The 17,553-nt window shown below is 39.5% G+C and overlaps 1 protein-coding gene across 1 annotated transcript in view; it reads right to left on the bottom strand.

Moving 5' to 3' along the window:
• Positions 1 to 363: 363 nt before the first annotated feature.
• Positions 364 to 17,553, bottom strand: part of LOC124776465 (transcription initiation factor TFIID subunit 5) — a 64,896-nt gene continuing 47,706 nt past the window's right edge. Inside the window, exons 7-12 of the mRNA XM_047251478.1 lie at positions 15,384 to 15,529; positions 6,469 to 6,606; positions 1,489 to 1,682; positions 1,105 to 1,218; positions 832 to 1,009; positions 364 to 678 (exon numbers count right to left, since the gene is read on the bottom strand). Of these exons, the coding sequence (XP_047107434.1) occupies positions 470 to 678; positions 832 to 1,009; positions 1,105 to 1,218; positions 1,489 to 1,682; positions 6,469 to 6,606; positions 15,384 to 15,529 (979 nt within the window). The 3' untranslated portion in view covers positions 364 to 469. The remainder of the gene's footprint in view (positions 679 to 831; positions 1,010 to 1,104; positions 1,219 to 1,488; positions 1,683 to 6,468; positions 6,607 to 15,383; positions 15,530 to 17,553) is intronic.

Raw genomic sequence — 17,553 nt, 5'->3', positions numbered from 1 at the left:
AAGCTTTCAAAATGTGGTGCTACAGAAGAATGCTGAAGATAAGGTGGGTAGATCATGTAACTAACGAGGAGGTATTGAATAGTTTGGGGAGAAGAGAAGTTTGTGGCACAACTTGACTAGAAGAAGGGATCGGTTGGTAGGACATGTTTTGAGGCATCAAGGGATCACAAATTTAGCATTGGAGGGCAGCGTGGAGGGTAAAAATCGTAGAGGGAGACCAAGAGATGAATACACTAAGCAGATTCAGAAGGATGTAGGTTGCAGTAGGTACTGGGAGATGAAGAAGCTTGCACAGGATAGAGTAGCATGGAGAGCTGCATCAAACCAGTCTCAGGACTGAAAACCACAACAACAACAACAGTCTTACAGTTAGTGGTATATTCTTCCATCTGCTTGCATTCATACCAACACTTTTCAATAACAAATATTAATACCAAATATTACACTTTTTTGCAACATTTACGACATGTCAAGAGTCATAGATTCCAACAGCTAGCAGTAGATTTCTTCTTGTGAAATGTAAACCAAGCACTCCAGAGTTCTTTGTTCCATAGGAACGCAATAAATAACTTTCGCTCTTCTTTATGTCAGGGTTATGTGACACATTTACATCTTCTAGTGTCATTTCTTCAACAAGTCTTGTAAAATCCCACAGTTTAATTGAACAATCTAAAGAACCTGGAACAAGAAAGGAAACACAGAATTAATATTAAGTCTTACGTATGGTGAGACTCAATACACTCTAAAAGGGTTGCAAATCTTGTGCTTGTCCACACGGTAGCACAAAAGAGGAAAAAATGTTAGAACACAAGCATTTTTTAATGAACATACCAGATGTTAAAATGTGTCCATCGCGGCTAAATGCGAGGCTATGTATAGGTGCAGTATGGCTGCTGAGCTCAGCAAGAAGGTGTCCATGGGCCAAATCCCATATTAATACTCTGTAATCAGACCCAGCAGATGCTAAGAATCGCCCTTCCACAGAAAAAGAAAGGGAATAGATGGGCGCCTGTCAAGCATATAAAATTATTTTATTATTAGTCTACTATATACACAAAAATACTTCAACATCACAGGACATCAAAAAAGTTAAATGAAGTGTACCTTATGGCCTGTCATCAAACGAACATGACTGCCAGTAACACAATCCCAAAGACGAACTGTGCGATCACTTGATCCAGTTGCCACATAGTTTGAGTTTGGATGAAACTGAACACACTGAAACATCAAAAGCAGTACTTATTAGTTTAAACAGTTATGACACAAAAATCTGGACGACAGCATGAACTATAGCAGGTGGCCAGAAGAACAACAAGAAATACCATGCTACCAGAATTTCCAAACAATTTGTTGAGTTTCTTTATTAACAAACTGGCCTGTGTGTCACACTCCCGATTTTCTTTTTTCTTTTTTTAGTTTTTCTCTTTATTAGTTTAAAAAATATATCTCATAATGCAAATTTCATGAAAAATACAAAAATTCACTTACGTCAACATCTGAAAAATGACCAGCGAATATTCTTAAAGGCTGATGTTGATCTGTGGCCCAAAGTCGAGCTGTTTTATCATGTCCCGCTGTGGCAAAGTAGTAACCGTGAGGGGCAAATCGTACATCCCACACAGGAAAACAGTGTCCTTTGTAGCACACCAAACATGTCCATGTCTGCAGACTCCACAGCCTGACTGAAAAGCAAATCCATGTATAGCAACTTTCACAAAATATCTTCACTGCTTATCCTCAAAGTACACAAAATCACTGTAGATATCCACACAACATTCACCGCTCAGAGGAAAGTAAGAGGTTTGGCATTCCTGCTGGGCAGAAGAAATACCATCAAAAGACACAGTTGAGAGTGTTGGGTATTAAGTCAAAATGTGGAATCACTATTCATTATAAAGTCTTATTGTGCCAGCAAAAATGGATTAGTGAAATACTTTGTAGCAGCTCAGTTACAAATGTGTGAGTAATGTCCACAATGGACACTGTCCAGCTTTCTAGTCTCTGAAAGCCCCCTAGACAACTGTATCTGATAACTCATTTCTTTAGATTCCGAAGTGTTTTGGGTACCTACCGTAGTGGCACAGTCTTCCCAAACATTTGTAATGTCTATGTACCACACCATTCTATCTGCTGTGTACATTTATTGGAGTGCTTGTTTAAGCAAGTTGCTCACAAAAAAAAAAGATGGACTGTTGCTTCACAATCAGTACAATCTAGAAGTCTCCCTCCATATCATATTTCTGAATTCTATGGGTGGGAAATTGGTTCACAAGGCCATAACTACTTATTATCAGAATTTTGGCCCAAATTTTTGCAAAGGACTGATTGCTAGGGCTGATATTGTGCAGTTCATAAGGCCATAACTGGTTATTATCAGAAATTTGGCCCAAATTTTTGCAAAGGACTGATAGCTGGGGCTGATATTGTGCAAGTGGCTTTTTCTTCCTTAAAATATGAAGTGAAGTTGGAGATATTTCTTTGTAAGACAATAACAATTCCAAACCAAATATGTATGAGTTTCAGTTTTCTTCTTGAATTGGATTTCACTTGAAATGACACATTTTCAGTGAGAGTTTTATTCTCTTCATGCTCTCAAAAAAGTCTTTCATAGTTATCTCAAGTCTGTCAGCCACAGCCCTCTGTATCTGTTGAATCAAGTTGAGTCACCCTTCAGAACATGTTCAGAAAATAGTCTGAAGATGAAAATAGTCTGAAGACTTTGTTATGCTGCAAAGAAAAATCAGGACAATTGAAAAAATCTGATCAAACTGGTTGGATTCAAGCTAGCAAGAGTTTCATTTGCCGCTTTAATTCTTGGTATACTTCATCATGCCTGTTATCGAAAAACATGATCGATGCCATCTGAATACTTTATTTTTGAAAGTAGAGTATCTTTGTTCTTGGGGATGTTAGGATGATTAACTTTTCATCTGTCACAGTTTTACAACACTGCAATTGCATAAAGATTAGACACAAAAATTGCTACTGTGACGGATAGCATTTCCATGATCGAAGTGGTCCAATTAGGCATCACTGACTCAATATTTAAAATAATGTTAGAAGGGGAAGCACTTCTACATGAGAAGCCCAATTAATGAAGTTGTCCAATGATGAATTGTTTCCAAACAGATTGTGAATGTTGTTAAGCTTGGAAAATATATCTAACAGCTCTTGTCTGTACAGGAATGAATGTTGTACAACCACCCTCAGCAGGTCAGGTTGTCAATGGTTGGATGTTCTCTTCTAAAACCACTCTGAAAGCAGGAACAGAGCCATGTAGTCAAGCTTTTTATCACTGACTCACACATTTTATTTCCTCAGGATATCCCTATTATAACTACTGCTGCTTTTTCAGTTCTTCCCTTGGTTACTAAATGGGATCACAGTAACTACTTTCCAATGGTTGGAAAATTGTCCCCTAGATTAAATAAAAAAGGTTAAGCTGATTCTTTCTTTCCCCCTTTGTGTGTAATTTGGAAGCAGTAACTTCATCTAGTAATTATACAGATGAGTTTCAATTATTTTCTTCCATTTTTAATCCTCTGTCCATTAAAGGAATACCGAATGTTCCATATCTCATAATCTAAATTATACAGGGCTATTACAAATGATTGAAGCGATTTCATAAATTCACTGTAGCTCCATTCATTGACATATGGGCACGACACACTACAGATACGTAGAAAAACTCATAAAGTTTTGTTCGGCTGAAGCCGCACTTCAGGTTTCTGCCGCCAGAGCGCTCGAGAGCGCAGTGAGACAAAATGGCGACAGGAACCGAGGAAGCGTATGTCGTGCTTGAAATGCACTCACATCAGTCAGTCATAACAGTGCAACGACACTTCAGGATGAAGTTCAACAAAGATCCACCAACTGCTAACTCCATTCGGCGATGGTATGCGCAGTTTAAAGCTTCTGGATGCCTCTGTAAGGGGAAAACCGATGGATCGGTCGTGGTGGAGATCATGATCAGCAATTCATGTCATGGCCTCCACGCTCTCCCGACTTAACCCCATGCGATTTCTTTCTGTGGGGTTATGTGAAAGATTCAGCGTTTAAACCTCCTCTACCAAGAAACGTGCCAGAACTGCGAGCTCGCATCAACGATGTTTTCGAATTCATTGATGGGGACATGCTGCGCCGAGTGTGGGAGGAACTTGATTATCGGCTTGATGTCTGCCGAATCACTAAAGGGGCACATATCGAACATTTGTGAATGCCTAAAAAAACTTTTTGAGTTTTTGTATGTGTGCACAAAGCATTGTGAAAATATCTCAAATAATAAAGTTATTGTAGAGCTGTGAAATAGCTTCAATCATTTGTAATAACCCTGGACTTTGTGAAGAAAGACAATGCTAAGCAGTGCATATACCGTATCAAAACTGGAACACCAAAGTACCATATGGTTAATTAAATTTCACAAAAAAGTTGTATTTCTCTACTAGACTTTGATTTAGAGGCCAGAGTTTAACATGAGAGTCAGCAATATAGACACTGACATAAAAAAGTGTCTGGTGGATCCACACCTCCTCCACATTGAACAGCAGTGACAGCAAAGCCAGTGGCACAAAGAAGAGCCACCTCCTGCCACACACATGCACACAGCAGTGCAATGTTCTCCTTTGAGCTTGCTGTTCTCAACCAGTTTTTCATCTGGACTGTTCATTTGGTTAATGAATGGACTACAATTAGAGCTGTAAGTCTCACTGCTCCTGATGGGCTGTAGCTATTCTTCAGGCACTTAGTGGATTATATGCCAGAAGGCCTCTCTTAAAGCTCATTACAAATTTGAAGTAAATGGTTTTGAATTTTGTGACTGACAGAATAAAATTACCTAGAACTTTACACTGACAGTGAGGTGATCCATGGCAAGTTTCACTACATTTGAGAGAGCAGTCAGTATGGATCATACAGTGCAGAAACTGCCGGAATTACAGCAGCAATCCACTGACTTACAGTACACCATGAGGTTCAAGAGAAGTAAGACAACCACTACCAGAAGCAGACCCCATGTCTGCTGTGGCATCTTCAACCATTGGTAGAGCAGTCTCAGCTAGCAGCATCTACTTTGCCACATCCTCTGCCACATTCTGATGCCTCCAAAGATGACTGGGAAGTTCAGTAGTACAGGCTGCTACTGCATTTCCAAGGATGTAATGTTTATGATCTTAAGCTAAAAAGGGCGTATCTCTTCTACTATCCATTGATTTTGATTGCTTGGCAAATAAGAAATCACATTTATTTCCCAGGCATGCATGCACAACCATTATTTAGCCTTGCAGCCCTTAACCCTTTAACTGCTCTGAACGTGTTAACGCACGCACCTTTGTACCTGTCCCTGTGTGCTCTGAACGTGTTTAAGTGCGCCACCAGTCCTCTTACCTGGTACTCTGAACGTGTCTACACATAGACACGTTCAGAGTACCGGGTAGAAGGACTGGTGGTGCACGTAAACACGTTCAGAGCACACAGGGACAGGTACAAAGGCACGCGCGTTAACACGTCCAGAGCAGTTAAGGGGTTAAATGACCAGTTCTTGACATTCTATGGAACTGGGCTTACAATTCCTTCTCAGCTCAATGTAGTTATCCTACCCTGGGCAGTGCCATGTATAATTGTACGTAACTTTCAATTTGCACAAATACTGCAAAGCTCAAATGTTTGTTAAAGCCACCAACAGTAGAAACTTGCCCCACTCTCTGAAACTAGCTGTGATAATGCCATTCAGGAAAAGACAGCTGCAGAAACTGCACCCTGCTCTATGCCTCAACTCCCCTTGTTGGTATTTGGTGATACCTTCACAACACGCACATCTGCCCTCACATGTTATTTAGCACCTAATGCACTGCTCCTGCTGCACCACTGTACCTTCTAATGGCTACAGCTGTACTGCAGAAAAGTCACAAGTTCACATAGAACAAGCCTAGTAATATTCGGTCATACCCGTCAAATTTAGTTGCGAGTTATCTCGTATATCTCACGGATGTCAGAGTGGTGGTAAGAGATAACATGAAAGTTGTCACTACTGAAACCATCACAAGGGAGTGCACAGTGGGTACACCCTAGCACCAGACTGCCTAGCAGTGAAAAGTATTGCTGGCTCATTGCTGTCTAGGCCATCACCAGCCAATTACAGAACAGTGCAGTGTTTTATTTTGAGTTTGCTGTTATCAAATGATAACAAACATTTTGGATCTGGACTTTGATCTGCTTAATGAATGAACTATGGTTGGGGATGTGTTTATTACTGTTGCTAATGAACTTTACCTATTCTTCAGGTAGCAAATGAATAATATTCAAGAAGGGTTCTGTGCAAGGACATGGCAAATTTGCAATAACTGATCTTGTTATGACAACTAAAGAAGTATGCATTCAGTTTGGATTTTATGAGTGAGAAACAATACAACTGCCTAAAATTCTACATGTTACACTAATTAGACTAATTAGATGTGATAAATATATTCATACCTGTTGTATCTTCAGAGCAAGACAGCAGAAGACTCCTATCTGGACTAAATGCCACCCTGTACACAGGACCTGTGTGACCATGGAAAACTCGAGATGTTTCAGCTGACCTGTCATCCATCATTCGGACCCACACATCCTCTGGAAATAAAAAACATAACATACAAAATTTTCAGAAATAATCTTGGAGTAAATGACATTAAAAATGCACATTTTTTCCTCAGATCCAAAGAAAATTGTGTTTTTAATTAAAGGTTCAAAAAATAATTAATCAAAAACTAGTAATTAATAACTGAAAAGAGTATTATTCCATCTGAATGACACTGTCATGAGATAACTACTGAAAAACTTACAATTGCAAACTATACATGGCTCATATTCATTATTGGTTCACAACACCCGTTACATTGACTATTGCCTCCGGGGAAGGCTATAACAAATCAATTACCTTAAGTACAGCAATATTAGGAAAAGGATAGAGTCTACTCACCATAAACATGACACGTAGAGCTGCAGACAGGCACAACAAAAAGACAGTTACACATTTACATTTCAGCCAAAGCTTTCTTCAGAAAAGAAAACACACACACACACACACACACACACACACACACACACACACACAAGCACACATCATGACTCCATCTGCAGCAGCTCTGACCAGTCCGCCCTGGCAGAGATGGTGCTTGAGGTGTGCTTGCTTGCTTCTGTGTGTGTGTGTGTGTGTGTGTGTTTTCTCTTTTCTGAAGAAAGCTTTGGGGTGTGTGTGTGTGTGTGTGTTATCTTTTCTACAGAAAGCTTTGGCTGAAAGCTAAATGTGTAATAATCTTTTTGTTGTGCCTGTCTGTAACTCATGTCGACTTTCTGGTGAGTATTAATCTATCCTTTTCCTAATATCATTGATAGTCCAACCTGGAGTTTCCACTGTTTGATTTTATCTGAAGAACAGATAGATGAAAAATGGAGGAAGCAACAAATATCACACAAGAAGGAATCATGCTGCTGCAAGCAGTGTTCAGTAAGATCCTGATTGAACAAATGTTTTAACTTTTCAACAGCTATGGGACGATCATTTGCTGCTGCTTACAGTTCAAAAGAAAGTGAATGTCAGTGAATTCCCATTCTAGGTGATTTAATGTAACAGTATTATAATACTGAAGCTAGACTCTTGTTGAATCGTGCTACAGCAAGTTATATTGCAGGATTACCAGACACTGTGTCTACACCTGATCAGCACTCTGGACAAGTACCAAAGCTACCTGAATGAATGCTTGTATAGGCCCTAATAAAAGAAACTATCTGCCCCCCCCCCCCCCCCCCTTTTTTTTTTTTTTTTTTTTTTTTTTTTTTTTTTTTTTTTTTTTTTTTTTTTTACGGAATACTCAAAATCTGTTTCAGTACTACAGGGCAACTGAAGAAAATCATCCTGGAGGCTTTTACTGTAGCTTATGTACCAACGGCTACCGAGAAAAGGATTTTGAGGATACCCATAGAACCAGAGTTTTCTCTAAAAGACTTATCCCATAAAAAAGTACTGTAGCATATAAAAGTTTAGACCTAATTAGACCTTGATTGCAATTGGTCTCAGAGAATGAGTATTTGTCAAGCAGGAAAATATGAAAATTTTGTTACTGTGTAACTAATTTTTTCCATAAAAAGACAATAGAAATGAAGTCTTTATTATGAAAAGGATATATTGCTACTCACCATATAGCAGACACACTGAGTTGCAGGTAGGCACAGCAAAAAGACTGTCAAACAAGTAAACTTTTAGCCAAAAAGTCCTTCATAGGAATTACACAACATATGCACACACATGACCACAGTCTCTGGCTGGTGAGACCGTGCCAAATTATTCATAGGTTATCTAGAGGAATCCTTCCTAACCACCCAGAATCCCAAACCCCTTACCTTGGTCAGATTCACTGTTAACATCTTTGTGATCTGGATTGAGTGTGAAGACAGCCTATCCACAGTCCTCCAAAACATAAACACCTTTTTGCCCATTTGCTTCATCTGGTCCTCCTCAACACAACAAGTTACCTTCCTTGATGTTATCCTTTTCACCCCTCCAGCATGGTATTCCACCGCCCATCAAACTTCCACAATATCCTCGTCCATCCCCACACAACTCCTGCTGCCACTCCCTTGCATCATGGCTCATATGTCTGTAGTAGACCTACATGCAAGACATGTCCCATACATCCTCCCACCACCACCTACTCCACTCCGGTCACAAGCATCACCTATCCCATCAGACACAGGGCTACCTGTAAAACCAGTCATGTGATCTAGACGCTAAGCTGCAACCTCTGTGTGGTGTTGTATGTGGGCATGATAAACAACAAGCTGTCTGCATGAATGGCCAAGAAACAGCTGGACCACCAAGTTGCTGAGGACACTGCCCAATACAACGTTCTTCATTTTAATGACTGCTTCACAGCCTGTGCCATCTCTATCCTTCCTACCAACACCAGCTTTTCTAAATTTCGCTGGTGGGAACTCTCCCTGTGTTATATCCTATTTCCCCATAACCCTCCTGGCCTCAACCTTTGTTAGTCATCGTCCTTCATGCACCTAATCTTTTCCCTGTTCCAGTTTCAGCATGACACAGCCCTCTATTCCATCAATGCACCCACAGTCTTTTTAATTCTCTCTTTTTCTGCCCCCCCCCTCCCCCCTCCAATCAACCCTTTGTCTAACTTCCTGACCACACCTAGTTGCCCTACCCTCTCTCCACCTCATCCATGTATGCTCCCACAAGCAGAACTTAACTATCCTCCACCCCTACCCTGCTATCCCTCCCCCTCCCTGTCCCAGCCTCCTCCTTACTCCCACCACCCTGATTCCTTCTCCCTTCTTTGCTGATGCTCGCAGTCTGGCCTCAGCAAACCGGAAACTGTGGTCATGTGTGTGTGAGTTGCATTTGATGGTATGTGTGCTGTGTGCGTGCACGCACTGTGTGTGTGTGTGTGTGTGTGTGTGTGTGTGTGTGTGTGTGTGTGTGTGGGTTGTCTAATTCCAATGGTTGCCTTTTTGCTCCAGAGCTTACTTGTTTGACAGTCTTTTTGTTGTGCCTACCTGGGACTCAGCATCTCTGCTATATGTTGAGTAGCAACCTCTCTTTTTCATAATATTGTCATTATTCCATCCTGGATTTTCCACTGTTTGAAATGAAGTAATTAATGAATGGAAGATTTGAAAGTTTTCAAATTGGGTTTCAGTGGTTTTGAAGAGAGTGAAGATGGCTTAGAATAATTTAATTTTTATTTCATGAAGAGATCTTTTCTAGTTTAATTTTCTGTACTCAGTTTCAGAAATAAGGGTAGAAATTAAGTGGACGCTTCCAAGCAGCATAATAATACAAGCATACAACAATACAAAACATTATTCTACTAGTGCAACTTAATCAAAATATCAGCCCAACATACATCAACAAATCTGCCAATTATATGTGACTATATGTTTCTTGCTTTCTCAATGTTTTGTGCATGGAATGGATGCAAAACTTTGTAGAGGACAGAACAATTGTCACCGACTCACCTCATGACCCACAATAGTGCAAAACACTTTCTTGACCAATACTCACCCTCTGAGGCCAATTGCAATTAAGATCCAATGCTACACTATTTTGTTTTCTAAATATGAAGTAAGTTTTTTTAGATAAAACTGTGATTCCCTGAGGATCCTCTAAGCCCTTTATGCAGGAGAAGGTGGCATGTAAGCTACGGCACAAGTTGCAGGCAGGGGTGGTTTTCCTGAGTTCCACTGTAGTACTGTAACAGGTTTTAAGTATTCCATATCAAAGGCAATTAGTTTGTTTTAGGAGGGTACCGATAAGTACTCAGATTGCTTTGGTACTTGTCCACAGTACTGATAAAGTGCAGACACAGTGTCTGTTTATCCTGCTATAAAGAGGCAGATATATTTGTAGAAACTGATGCAAATGCTAACAAGAAATAAAACAATCTATTTTTATTCACTTTTGAATAATGACAGCCTGTCCTAGTCTGGTCTTTTAATTTCTTGAAAATGTAATACAGGCATCATAAACATTTTTCAATTTTTGTTGTTCCATCAAAAGTCATCCACAACTACTTCCACATTTTCCCTCCTTTCTGGTGGTATTATGAACTTAGTGTGGCACAACAGTCCAGTTATATTAATAATTTTTTAGTATTAAACAAGAAGAATAAACAAAATTAATAAAACATAATAATGATAAAAATGTGTTAGGTAAATAATTTGTCATTGCTACCACTGTTCTCCGGGAATGACAACTCTACGTTTCTAATCCCCAACAGTCGCTCAACATGTCACAGAAAATCTGAGTTGATGGGCTTTCTCTCATTGGTTACCACTTACGCACCACTCCCATTTATCTGATATGGTCAATCCAGTACACATGGCTCCGATTCTTTCTCATGTGTATATATTTATTACACAGACAGCTTGTCAGAAAACACCCCATTACGCTCTTCTACATCTCCCTATCAGTTACTTTCAATGTACCCGTCTACAATTTTTTATAGTGCCCACTTCTGATAAACAGGGACTGGAAAATGTAACATCTATTTGTGGCAAAATTTTCCATCTACTTTTGGCAAAATACACATCTATTTTTATTGAAATTTACAAAATGTCCTGTCTGGTGGGCAGTTATGTGCGTACCTCTGATGAGCTACAGCTTCTGAATATCTCTATGGCACAGATCCACCCTTTAGTTACACTACTCTAGGATTTATATGCAATGGAAATTAAACATGAAAGAGAAGATATTTGGCCCTGTGTATTGAAATTGAAGATGACATAATGTTTTTTTTTATTCTAAGACCACTCCTATGCTCCCCACACAGATAAAAACATCAATAAAGATGATCAAGGAACATTGTCTACCTGAACACCTACTAGAATTCAATATCACAACGTATTTATTTCTACAAAACATGAATGATATGGAACATAGCTCAACATAATGATATCAATTCCATTTATGCTCATGTTCATAAAATGAAGTGTACCATTTATAGTTGACAAAATCCAAGAGAGGGTAGAAATTTGACTCTAATTATGACTTTACAATGATTAACATGATTTGACTATAGGTAATGCAACTGACAGTGATTGTGAAATGTTCACTGGAACAAACTACCACAATGCACTTAAATTGGACAGCGACTGCTCCTGCTGTGAGCATGTGGAGAAATTCACTCTACAGGTTCCTAGTGTTGGCGGTGTGATGTGCTCACCAAGCACTTGAAGAAATCCTGAATGTTGTGGTCAGTGTGCCTCTGCATTGGGTTGAACAGTGGACCTCCATCTCCACCACTCATTCAGGTCCACTTCATGCCCAAACTTCACTGCCCAAGCTCAAATCAACTTCCTTCCTCCAAGGCACATGACTGAATCTTTCACTTATCCATGAAGCAGACAAAATTCTCCCTTCCTCACACTTCATGTAAGAACGCGAAACACTCCACATGGAGTATGTGCCAAAAAGCTAAAAACCATAAATTGAAAATGGTATTGCTCTCCTGCACCAATCGCATATCACCATTCAGCCTCCCTTCACAGGAAGCGAAAAAACTGTGCCTCCAATCTTAACACATCTCAGGACGTCGAACAGATGTCCACTGTTACATTTTCTAATGTTACAGTGGGCAACCCAATCAACACACAGTTATTTTGCATATGTGGGACACAGAATGGCTTGTGTTCCTATGTGGCCTTGAAAAAAAGGTGACAACTCTCTCAGCAACACACCTTTGGGCACCCTGCAGTGCCACCCCATTTTGGCCGCTTCTGTGGAATCTTTTCATAGGTCTAAACAGATACCGATCTTACACGGCAGTTCCCAGGAAACACTGTGAGGACCCCAGCAGAAAGGGCAGACTGCACATCTCCTCATCTGAGAACAACTGTCAGTGCCTCGGTCCGTTGCAACTAACTTAAAGCAGTCGTAAAAAGTTCTACCTTTGGCTTCTGGGACAATACGCCATGGCCGGCTCCGGGCTCACGGCTTCCTGCGGCTGGTGGATCCCCTATGGCTTAGGCTTCTGCTGTGCGAACGCGCCAAACAGAGTCTCCCTTTGCTCATTGCTAACTGCTCTCTCACCCAGCCATGCTCTCCAAACTGACGCCAATAAAAATCCCCTGCCACAGTCATGGCTGTCCAACAAAACATGTGCTCAGTTCCACTACCTCTGATAACTTTGTGCACCTGGATACCATTGATTTCAGTATTGCAACCACTGTCAACCACTGTTAATAGTTTCACTGACCTTTCCCAACCTAATGAAAGTACCCTAACTGTGTCTGCTCGACTGAACAACTAAAATGGAAAAAAGGCGGATCCAAAGGACTTGCCGTCTTTGAAATTCACAGTTATTTTTTGTTGTTGTTAAGTGATTAGACACCTGTCACGCTACATCTGTGAAGACAATGTCTCAGTGTTTTGAAACTGACTGCTAAGAAAGTGCTGGTTGAGAAACTTTTTGACAGGAATATTTGCTTTTGCAAAAATTTCAAGTGTTTTCTTCTGAAATGGTCTTTGTTTTATTCTTTTTACTCTATTTATGCTTTCAACACATGATTGTTAAGTTGAGAAGCAGCAGCATTTTCCTGCCTGTGAACTGAATACATCTCTTATTTAAGGTGTTCCTCAACATTATTTTTCTTTTCCCACTCAATCTGGTGATTACAAAATCAGGAGAATATTAATTTCAATCTTTTAGGGGCATTCATAACCATGAGACCCATACTTGACACTGCTACAGAGTGAAGCAGCATGACACTTAGTGTAGAAGTGGAACTGATAACAACTCTATCCGGAGAAGAATTTCTACTTAGCCCAAGTTTGTGACAGGTTTTGTTTTTCAATCACTCTAGTGCTGAGTGTGGACAATATATACTGGCAGATGGCTGTGAGTGTACACAAACTAGAATTTTGACCACCAGAAGTGTTCCTTTAAGCAGGAACTGGAAGTTATGTTTGTCTTCTGGAATAGAATAACTCTGGCAAAGTTTATAGGTGGGGGAGTCCACGAATTGGGAGTGGCTTTTCGCCAGGTAGTTACTACGATTGATAACAACAATGGTGGAACCTTTCTCTGCAGGTAGGATGATTAAGTGAGGATCTGAGGCTGTGTGCAGCTGTCCTTTCTTCTGCTGAAAGATTGGTATCTCAGGAGAGGACTTGGGGAAGGATGGGGAGCTCGCAGTGGAGGTAAGGAATTCCTGGAAGGTGTCCAGTGTGTGGTTAGGTAGGAGGGGGATCATAATTGGATGGTGGTATGAAATGGGAGAGGCAGATTTCAATGTTGAGATTAGGTTTCTTTACAGCGAGTAGCAATCCATCCTTCATCATTGTTGCTATTCCAACCTGGATTCCCTAAGCCATAGGGGATCCACTGCTTGTAATATACTGTGTGTGATTTACTGTGAGGATCCAATAAAATTTAATCTCAAGGTTTATTTTTACTATGTATATATATGTTGTTAAATAGTGGAAAGTGTCGCTGAACTTTAAAATTATACTGGAGAAAGGATCATAAAAGTATGACTGACTATCTCTGAAAAAGCTATTTTATACAGACGAAAAAGAACAGAAAACTGATTTTACAAAGATAAAAGCAATTTTAGCCAGAGATACGAAGTCTAAATATGTATAATCATATCTCTTCAGTTTTGCGAAGATATGAACAAAGCCTACCATTGATATCAAAACTTATACCAAAATTTCATTAATAATCTATCGGCTGAAAAATGTTATCTATGGAATATCATTGTAGCAGCAAACTCAGAGAGTCTATACCCCTCCCCAAACCCACACACACATGCTGTGCCATGTGTGAAAGTCATGTCAACTGTAGGGAAAAAATCCTAAGATGATTTGAAGTTTGAACACTGAGCATTTGGAACTATTTGGTCTCAGGCTTCACTGTAATTTACAACTGCAAACTACAATGAGATACAAACCTGATTTTATGGTAACAGATTTCACACTTAATATTGATGGACAGCTGAATAAACACCCATCTCCCTATGTCCTACAACATTTCATAAGTTCTGAAGCAGCTTCTTATTTGCCAGCTTCTTAATACACCACCATACGATTCCATTGTAATAAGTCAATTTTCCAAACTACAGTGTGGCATTGTGGTTCAACTGAACAGTCAAAGTCATTTCCTGACTCAACACCACACACACCTTTGGCAAAGGTCTGTGCACATTATGAAAGCTAAGAACTACTGATAACTGAATACTCTGGTGGTAATGTCATACAGGTGGGCATAAAATGAGATGATAATAACATAAGAAGTGAATCAAAAGAAACCCCATGAAATATGAAAAAGGAAAGGTAAATAAACATGATAAAAAAGGAAGGCTGGTTAGGGTCTAACGTACCACCAATGGTGAGACCATCATAGATGGAACGTAAGATAGCATAGGACACGAATGAAATCAGCTTAGATTTTTCAGAGGAACTATCCCAGCTTTTGCCCTAAGTGATTTAGTGAAATTATGGAAAACCTAAATTTGGATGTCAACGTGGGGATTTGAACTCTATTCCCTTTAAATGTGAGTACACTGCCTTAATCACTGGTGCCATTTGGTTCAGTAATAAACATAGATATTTACTTAAAAGAACAGGCTTGAAGAAATGAAGATAGCAGTGGAAAGAAGGGGTAAAAGTAATGAATAGTAATTACAAACCATAACTGGGGGGAGGGGGGGGGGGGATAATTACCAATGTGATATTTTTGAAGTTATTTTAGTATGAACGTGGTACGTTTCTGATTTCTGGATAAGTTGATAATTTCATTTTGTGCACAAATAAGCAAAAGTCTTATTAAATTTCATTAATTCAAAAAACAAATGTATGTCAAGAATTTCAATATCTTATAGTTGCTTCAAACCTGCTTCTCTATCAATGTCCTGTAGTTGCTCTGCTGATTTCATTGCCCTCAGTTTTTGAGGTACAAGGGTCCAGATTTTTATCACAGAGTCAGCAAATCCAACTGCCAAGAGACTTGAGTCTTCTGCAATTTCTGCACTTGTGACCCTGCATCAACAACAACAACATAAATAAATAAATATATAAATAAAAAACTAAAATTTTCAAAACTCAAAGGAAAGTGGGTTTCAAACATAACACTTATTTCAAAACTGCTTCAGTGTGGTAAGCGAGAAATTACACTGCCGTAAGACGAATGGCTCTTCCATCACATATAACTTCACCAACAAATCATTATTCATAAATTACAGAGATGGGGTGTCCAGCGATCAGTCATTTTTTTCATATTCGAGACTGCATGAATGGTTTATTGCCCACCCGTTCTATGTTATCAATGAATTCTTCAACTGTAAAATGCAGTAATCCAACAGATGACCCACTGTACATTTATTGTAATATAAGCTAAAATATTTCAGTAGTCAATACCTTATCACACTGTATTATAAATTGTAACTTCATTTGATGTTGTCAATTACTGTAATGGCCTAAAGACAATAAAATCTTCATTATTATTATTATTATTATTATTATTATTTTCCAATTTTTTCAAGGCAATTTTTTTCCATGTTACTTTTTTTTATTAAATTTGACACTAATACACCCTTTCTTTCAAAAGTATGTATTGGTAACTATGAGAATATCTATAACTAATTACAAAATGTTTCTTTAGTAATGTAAATCAGAGATATGAATTAAATTTTTAAAAAACGTTAAATACTATATTTTGATTTACAGATACTGGAAAATATCAAATAACAAATTCTGTTTTTACCCATTTACACTGAAGTGCCAAAGAAACTGATATAAGCATGCATATTCAAATACAGAATACGGTGCTGCGGTCGGCAACATCTATATGAGACCACAAGTGTCTGGCGCAGTTGTTAGATTGATTACTGCTGCTACAACGGCACGTTATCAAGATTTTAAGTGAGTCTGAATGTGGTATTATAGTCAGTGCATGAGAGATGGAACACAGCATCTCCAAGGTAGTGATGAAATGGGGATTTTCCCGTACAACCATTTCACGAGTGTACCATGACTATCAAGAATCCGGTAAAACATCAAATCTCCGACATCGCTGCAGCCAGAAAAAGATCCTGCAAGAACAGGACCAACGATGACTGAACACAATTGTTCAACATGCCAGAAATGCAGCCCCTCCACAAATTCCTGCAGATTTAAATGCTGAGCCATAAACAAACATCAGCATGCAAACCATTCAATGAAACATCATCAATATGGGCTTTCAGAGCTGAAGGCCCATTCATGTACCCTCGATGACTGCACAACACAAAGCTTTACACCTCGCCTGGGCCTGTCCACACCGCCTTTGGATTGTTGATGACTGGAAACACGTTGCCTTGTCATACGAGTCTCGTTTCAAATTCTATCGAGCGGATGGATATGTACGGGTATGGAGACAATCTCATGAATCCATGGACCCTGCATGTCAACAGTGGACTGTTCAAGCTGGTGGAGGCTCTGTAATGGTGTGGGGCATGTGGAGTTGCAGTGTTAGGAGACCACTGATATGTCTAGATCTATCTGATCATCTGCATTCATTCATATCCATTTTGAGTTCTGATGGACTTGGGCAATTCCAGCAGGACAATTTGCCACCCCACACATCCATAATTGCTACGGAGTGGCTCCAGGAACACACTTCTGAGTTTAAACACTTCCACTGGCCACCAAACTTCCCACACATGAACACTGTTGAGCATATCTGGAATGCTCTGCAACAAACTGTTCAGAAGAGATCTCCACCCCTCTTACTCTTATGGATTTATGGACAGCCCCGCAAGACTCATGGTGTCAATTCCCTCCAGCACTACTTCAGACATTAGTCGAGTCCATGCTACATCGTGTTGCGGCACTTCTGTGTGCTCACAGGGACCCTACACTATATTAGGCAGGTGTACCAGTTTCTTTGCCTCTTCAGTGGACTTACATTATTACTTGCTGATTGAAATGAACAAACTCTAGAAATTTGTCACAATAGAGATGAATAAATCATTCCTTGAAATTTTCTATATCTGCCAAAATCTCTGAGGTTTCGTTCAACATAC

This window comes from Schistocerca piceifrons, chromosome 2 (assembly GCF_021461385.2).
Source record: "Schistocerca piceifrons isolate TAMUIC-IGC-003096 chromosome 2, iqSchPice1.1, whole genome shotgun sequence".
Classification (NCBI taxonomy): domain Eukaryota; kingdom Metazoa; phylum Arthropoda; class Insecta; order Orthoptera; family Acrididae; genus Schistocerca; species Schistocerca piceifrons.
This window is presented reverse-complemented; position numbering and strand designations above follow the sequence as displayed.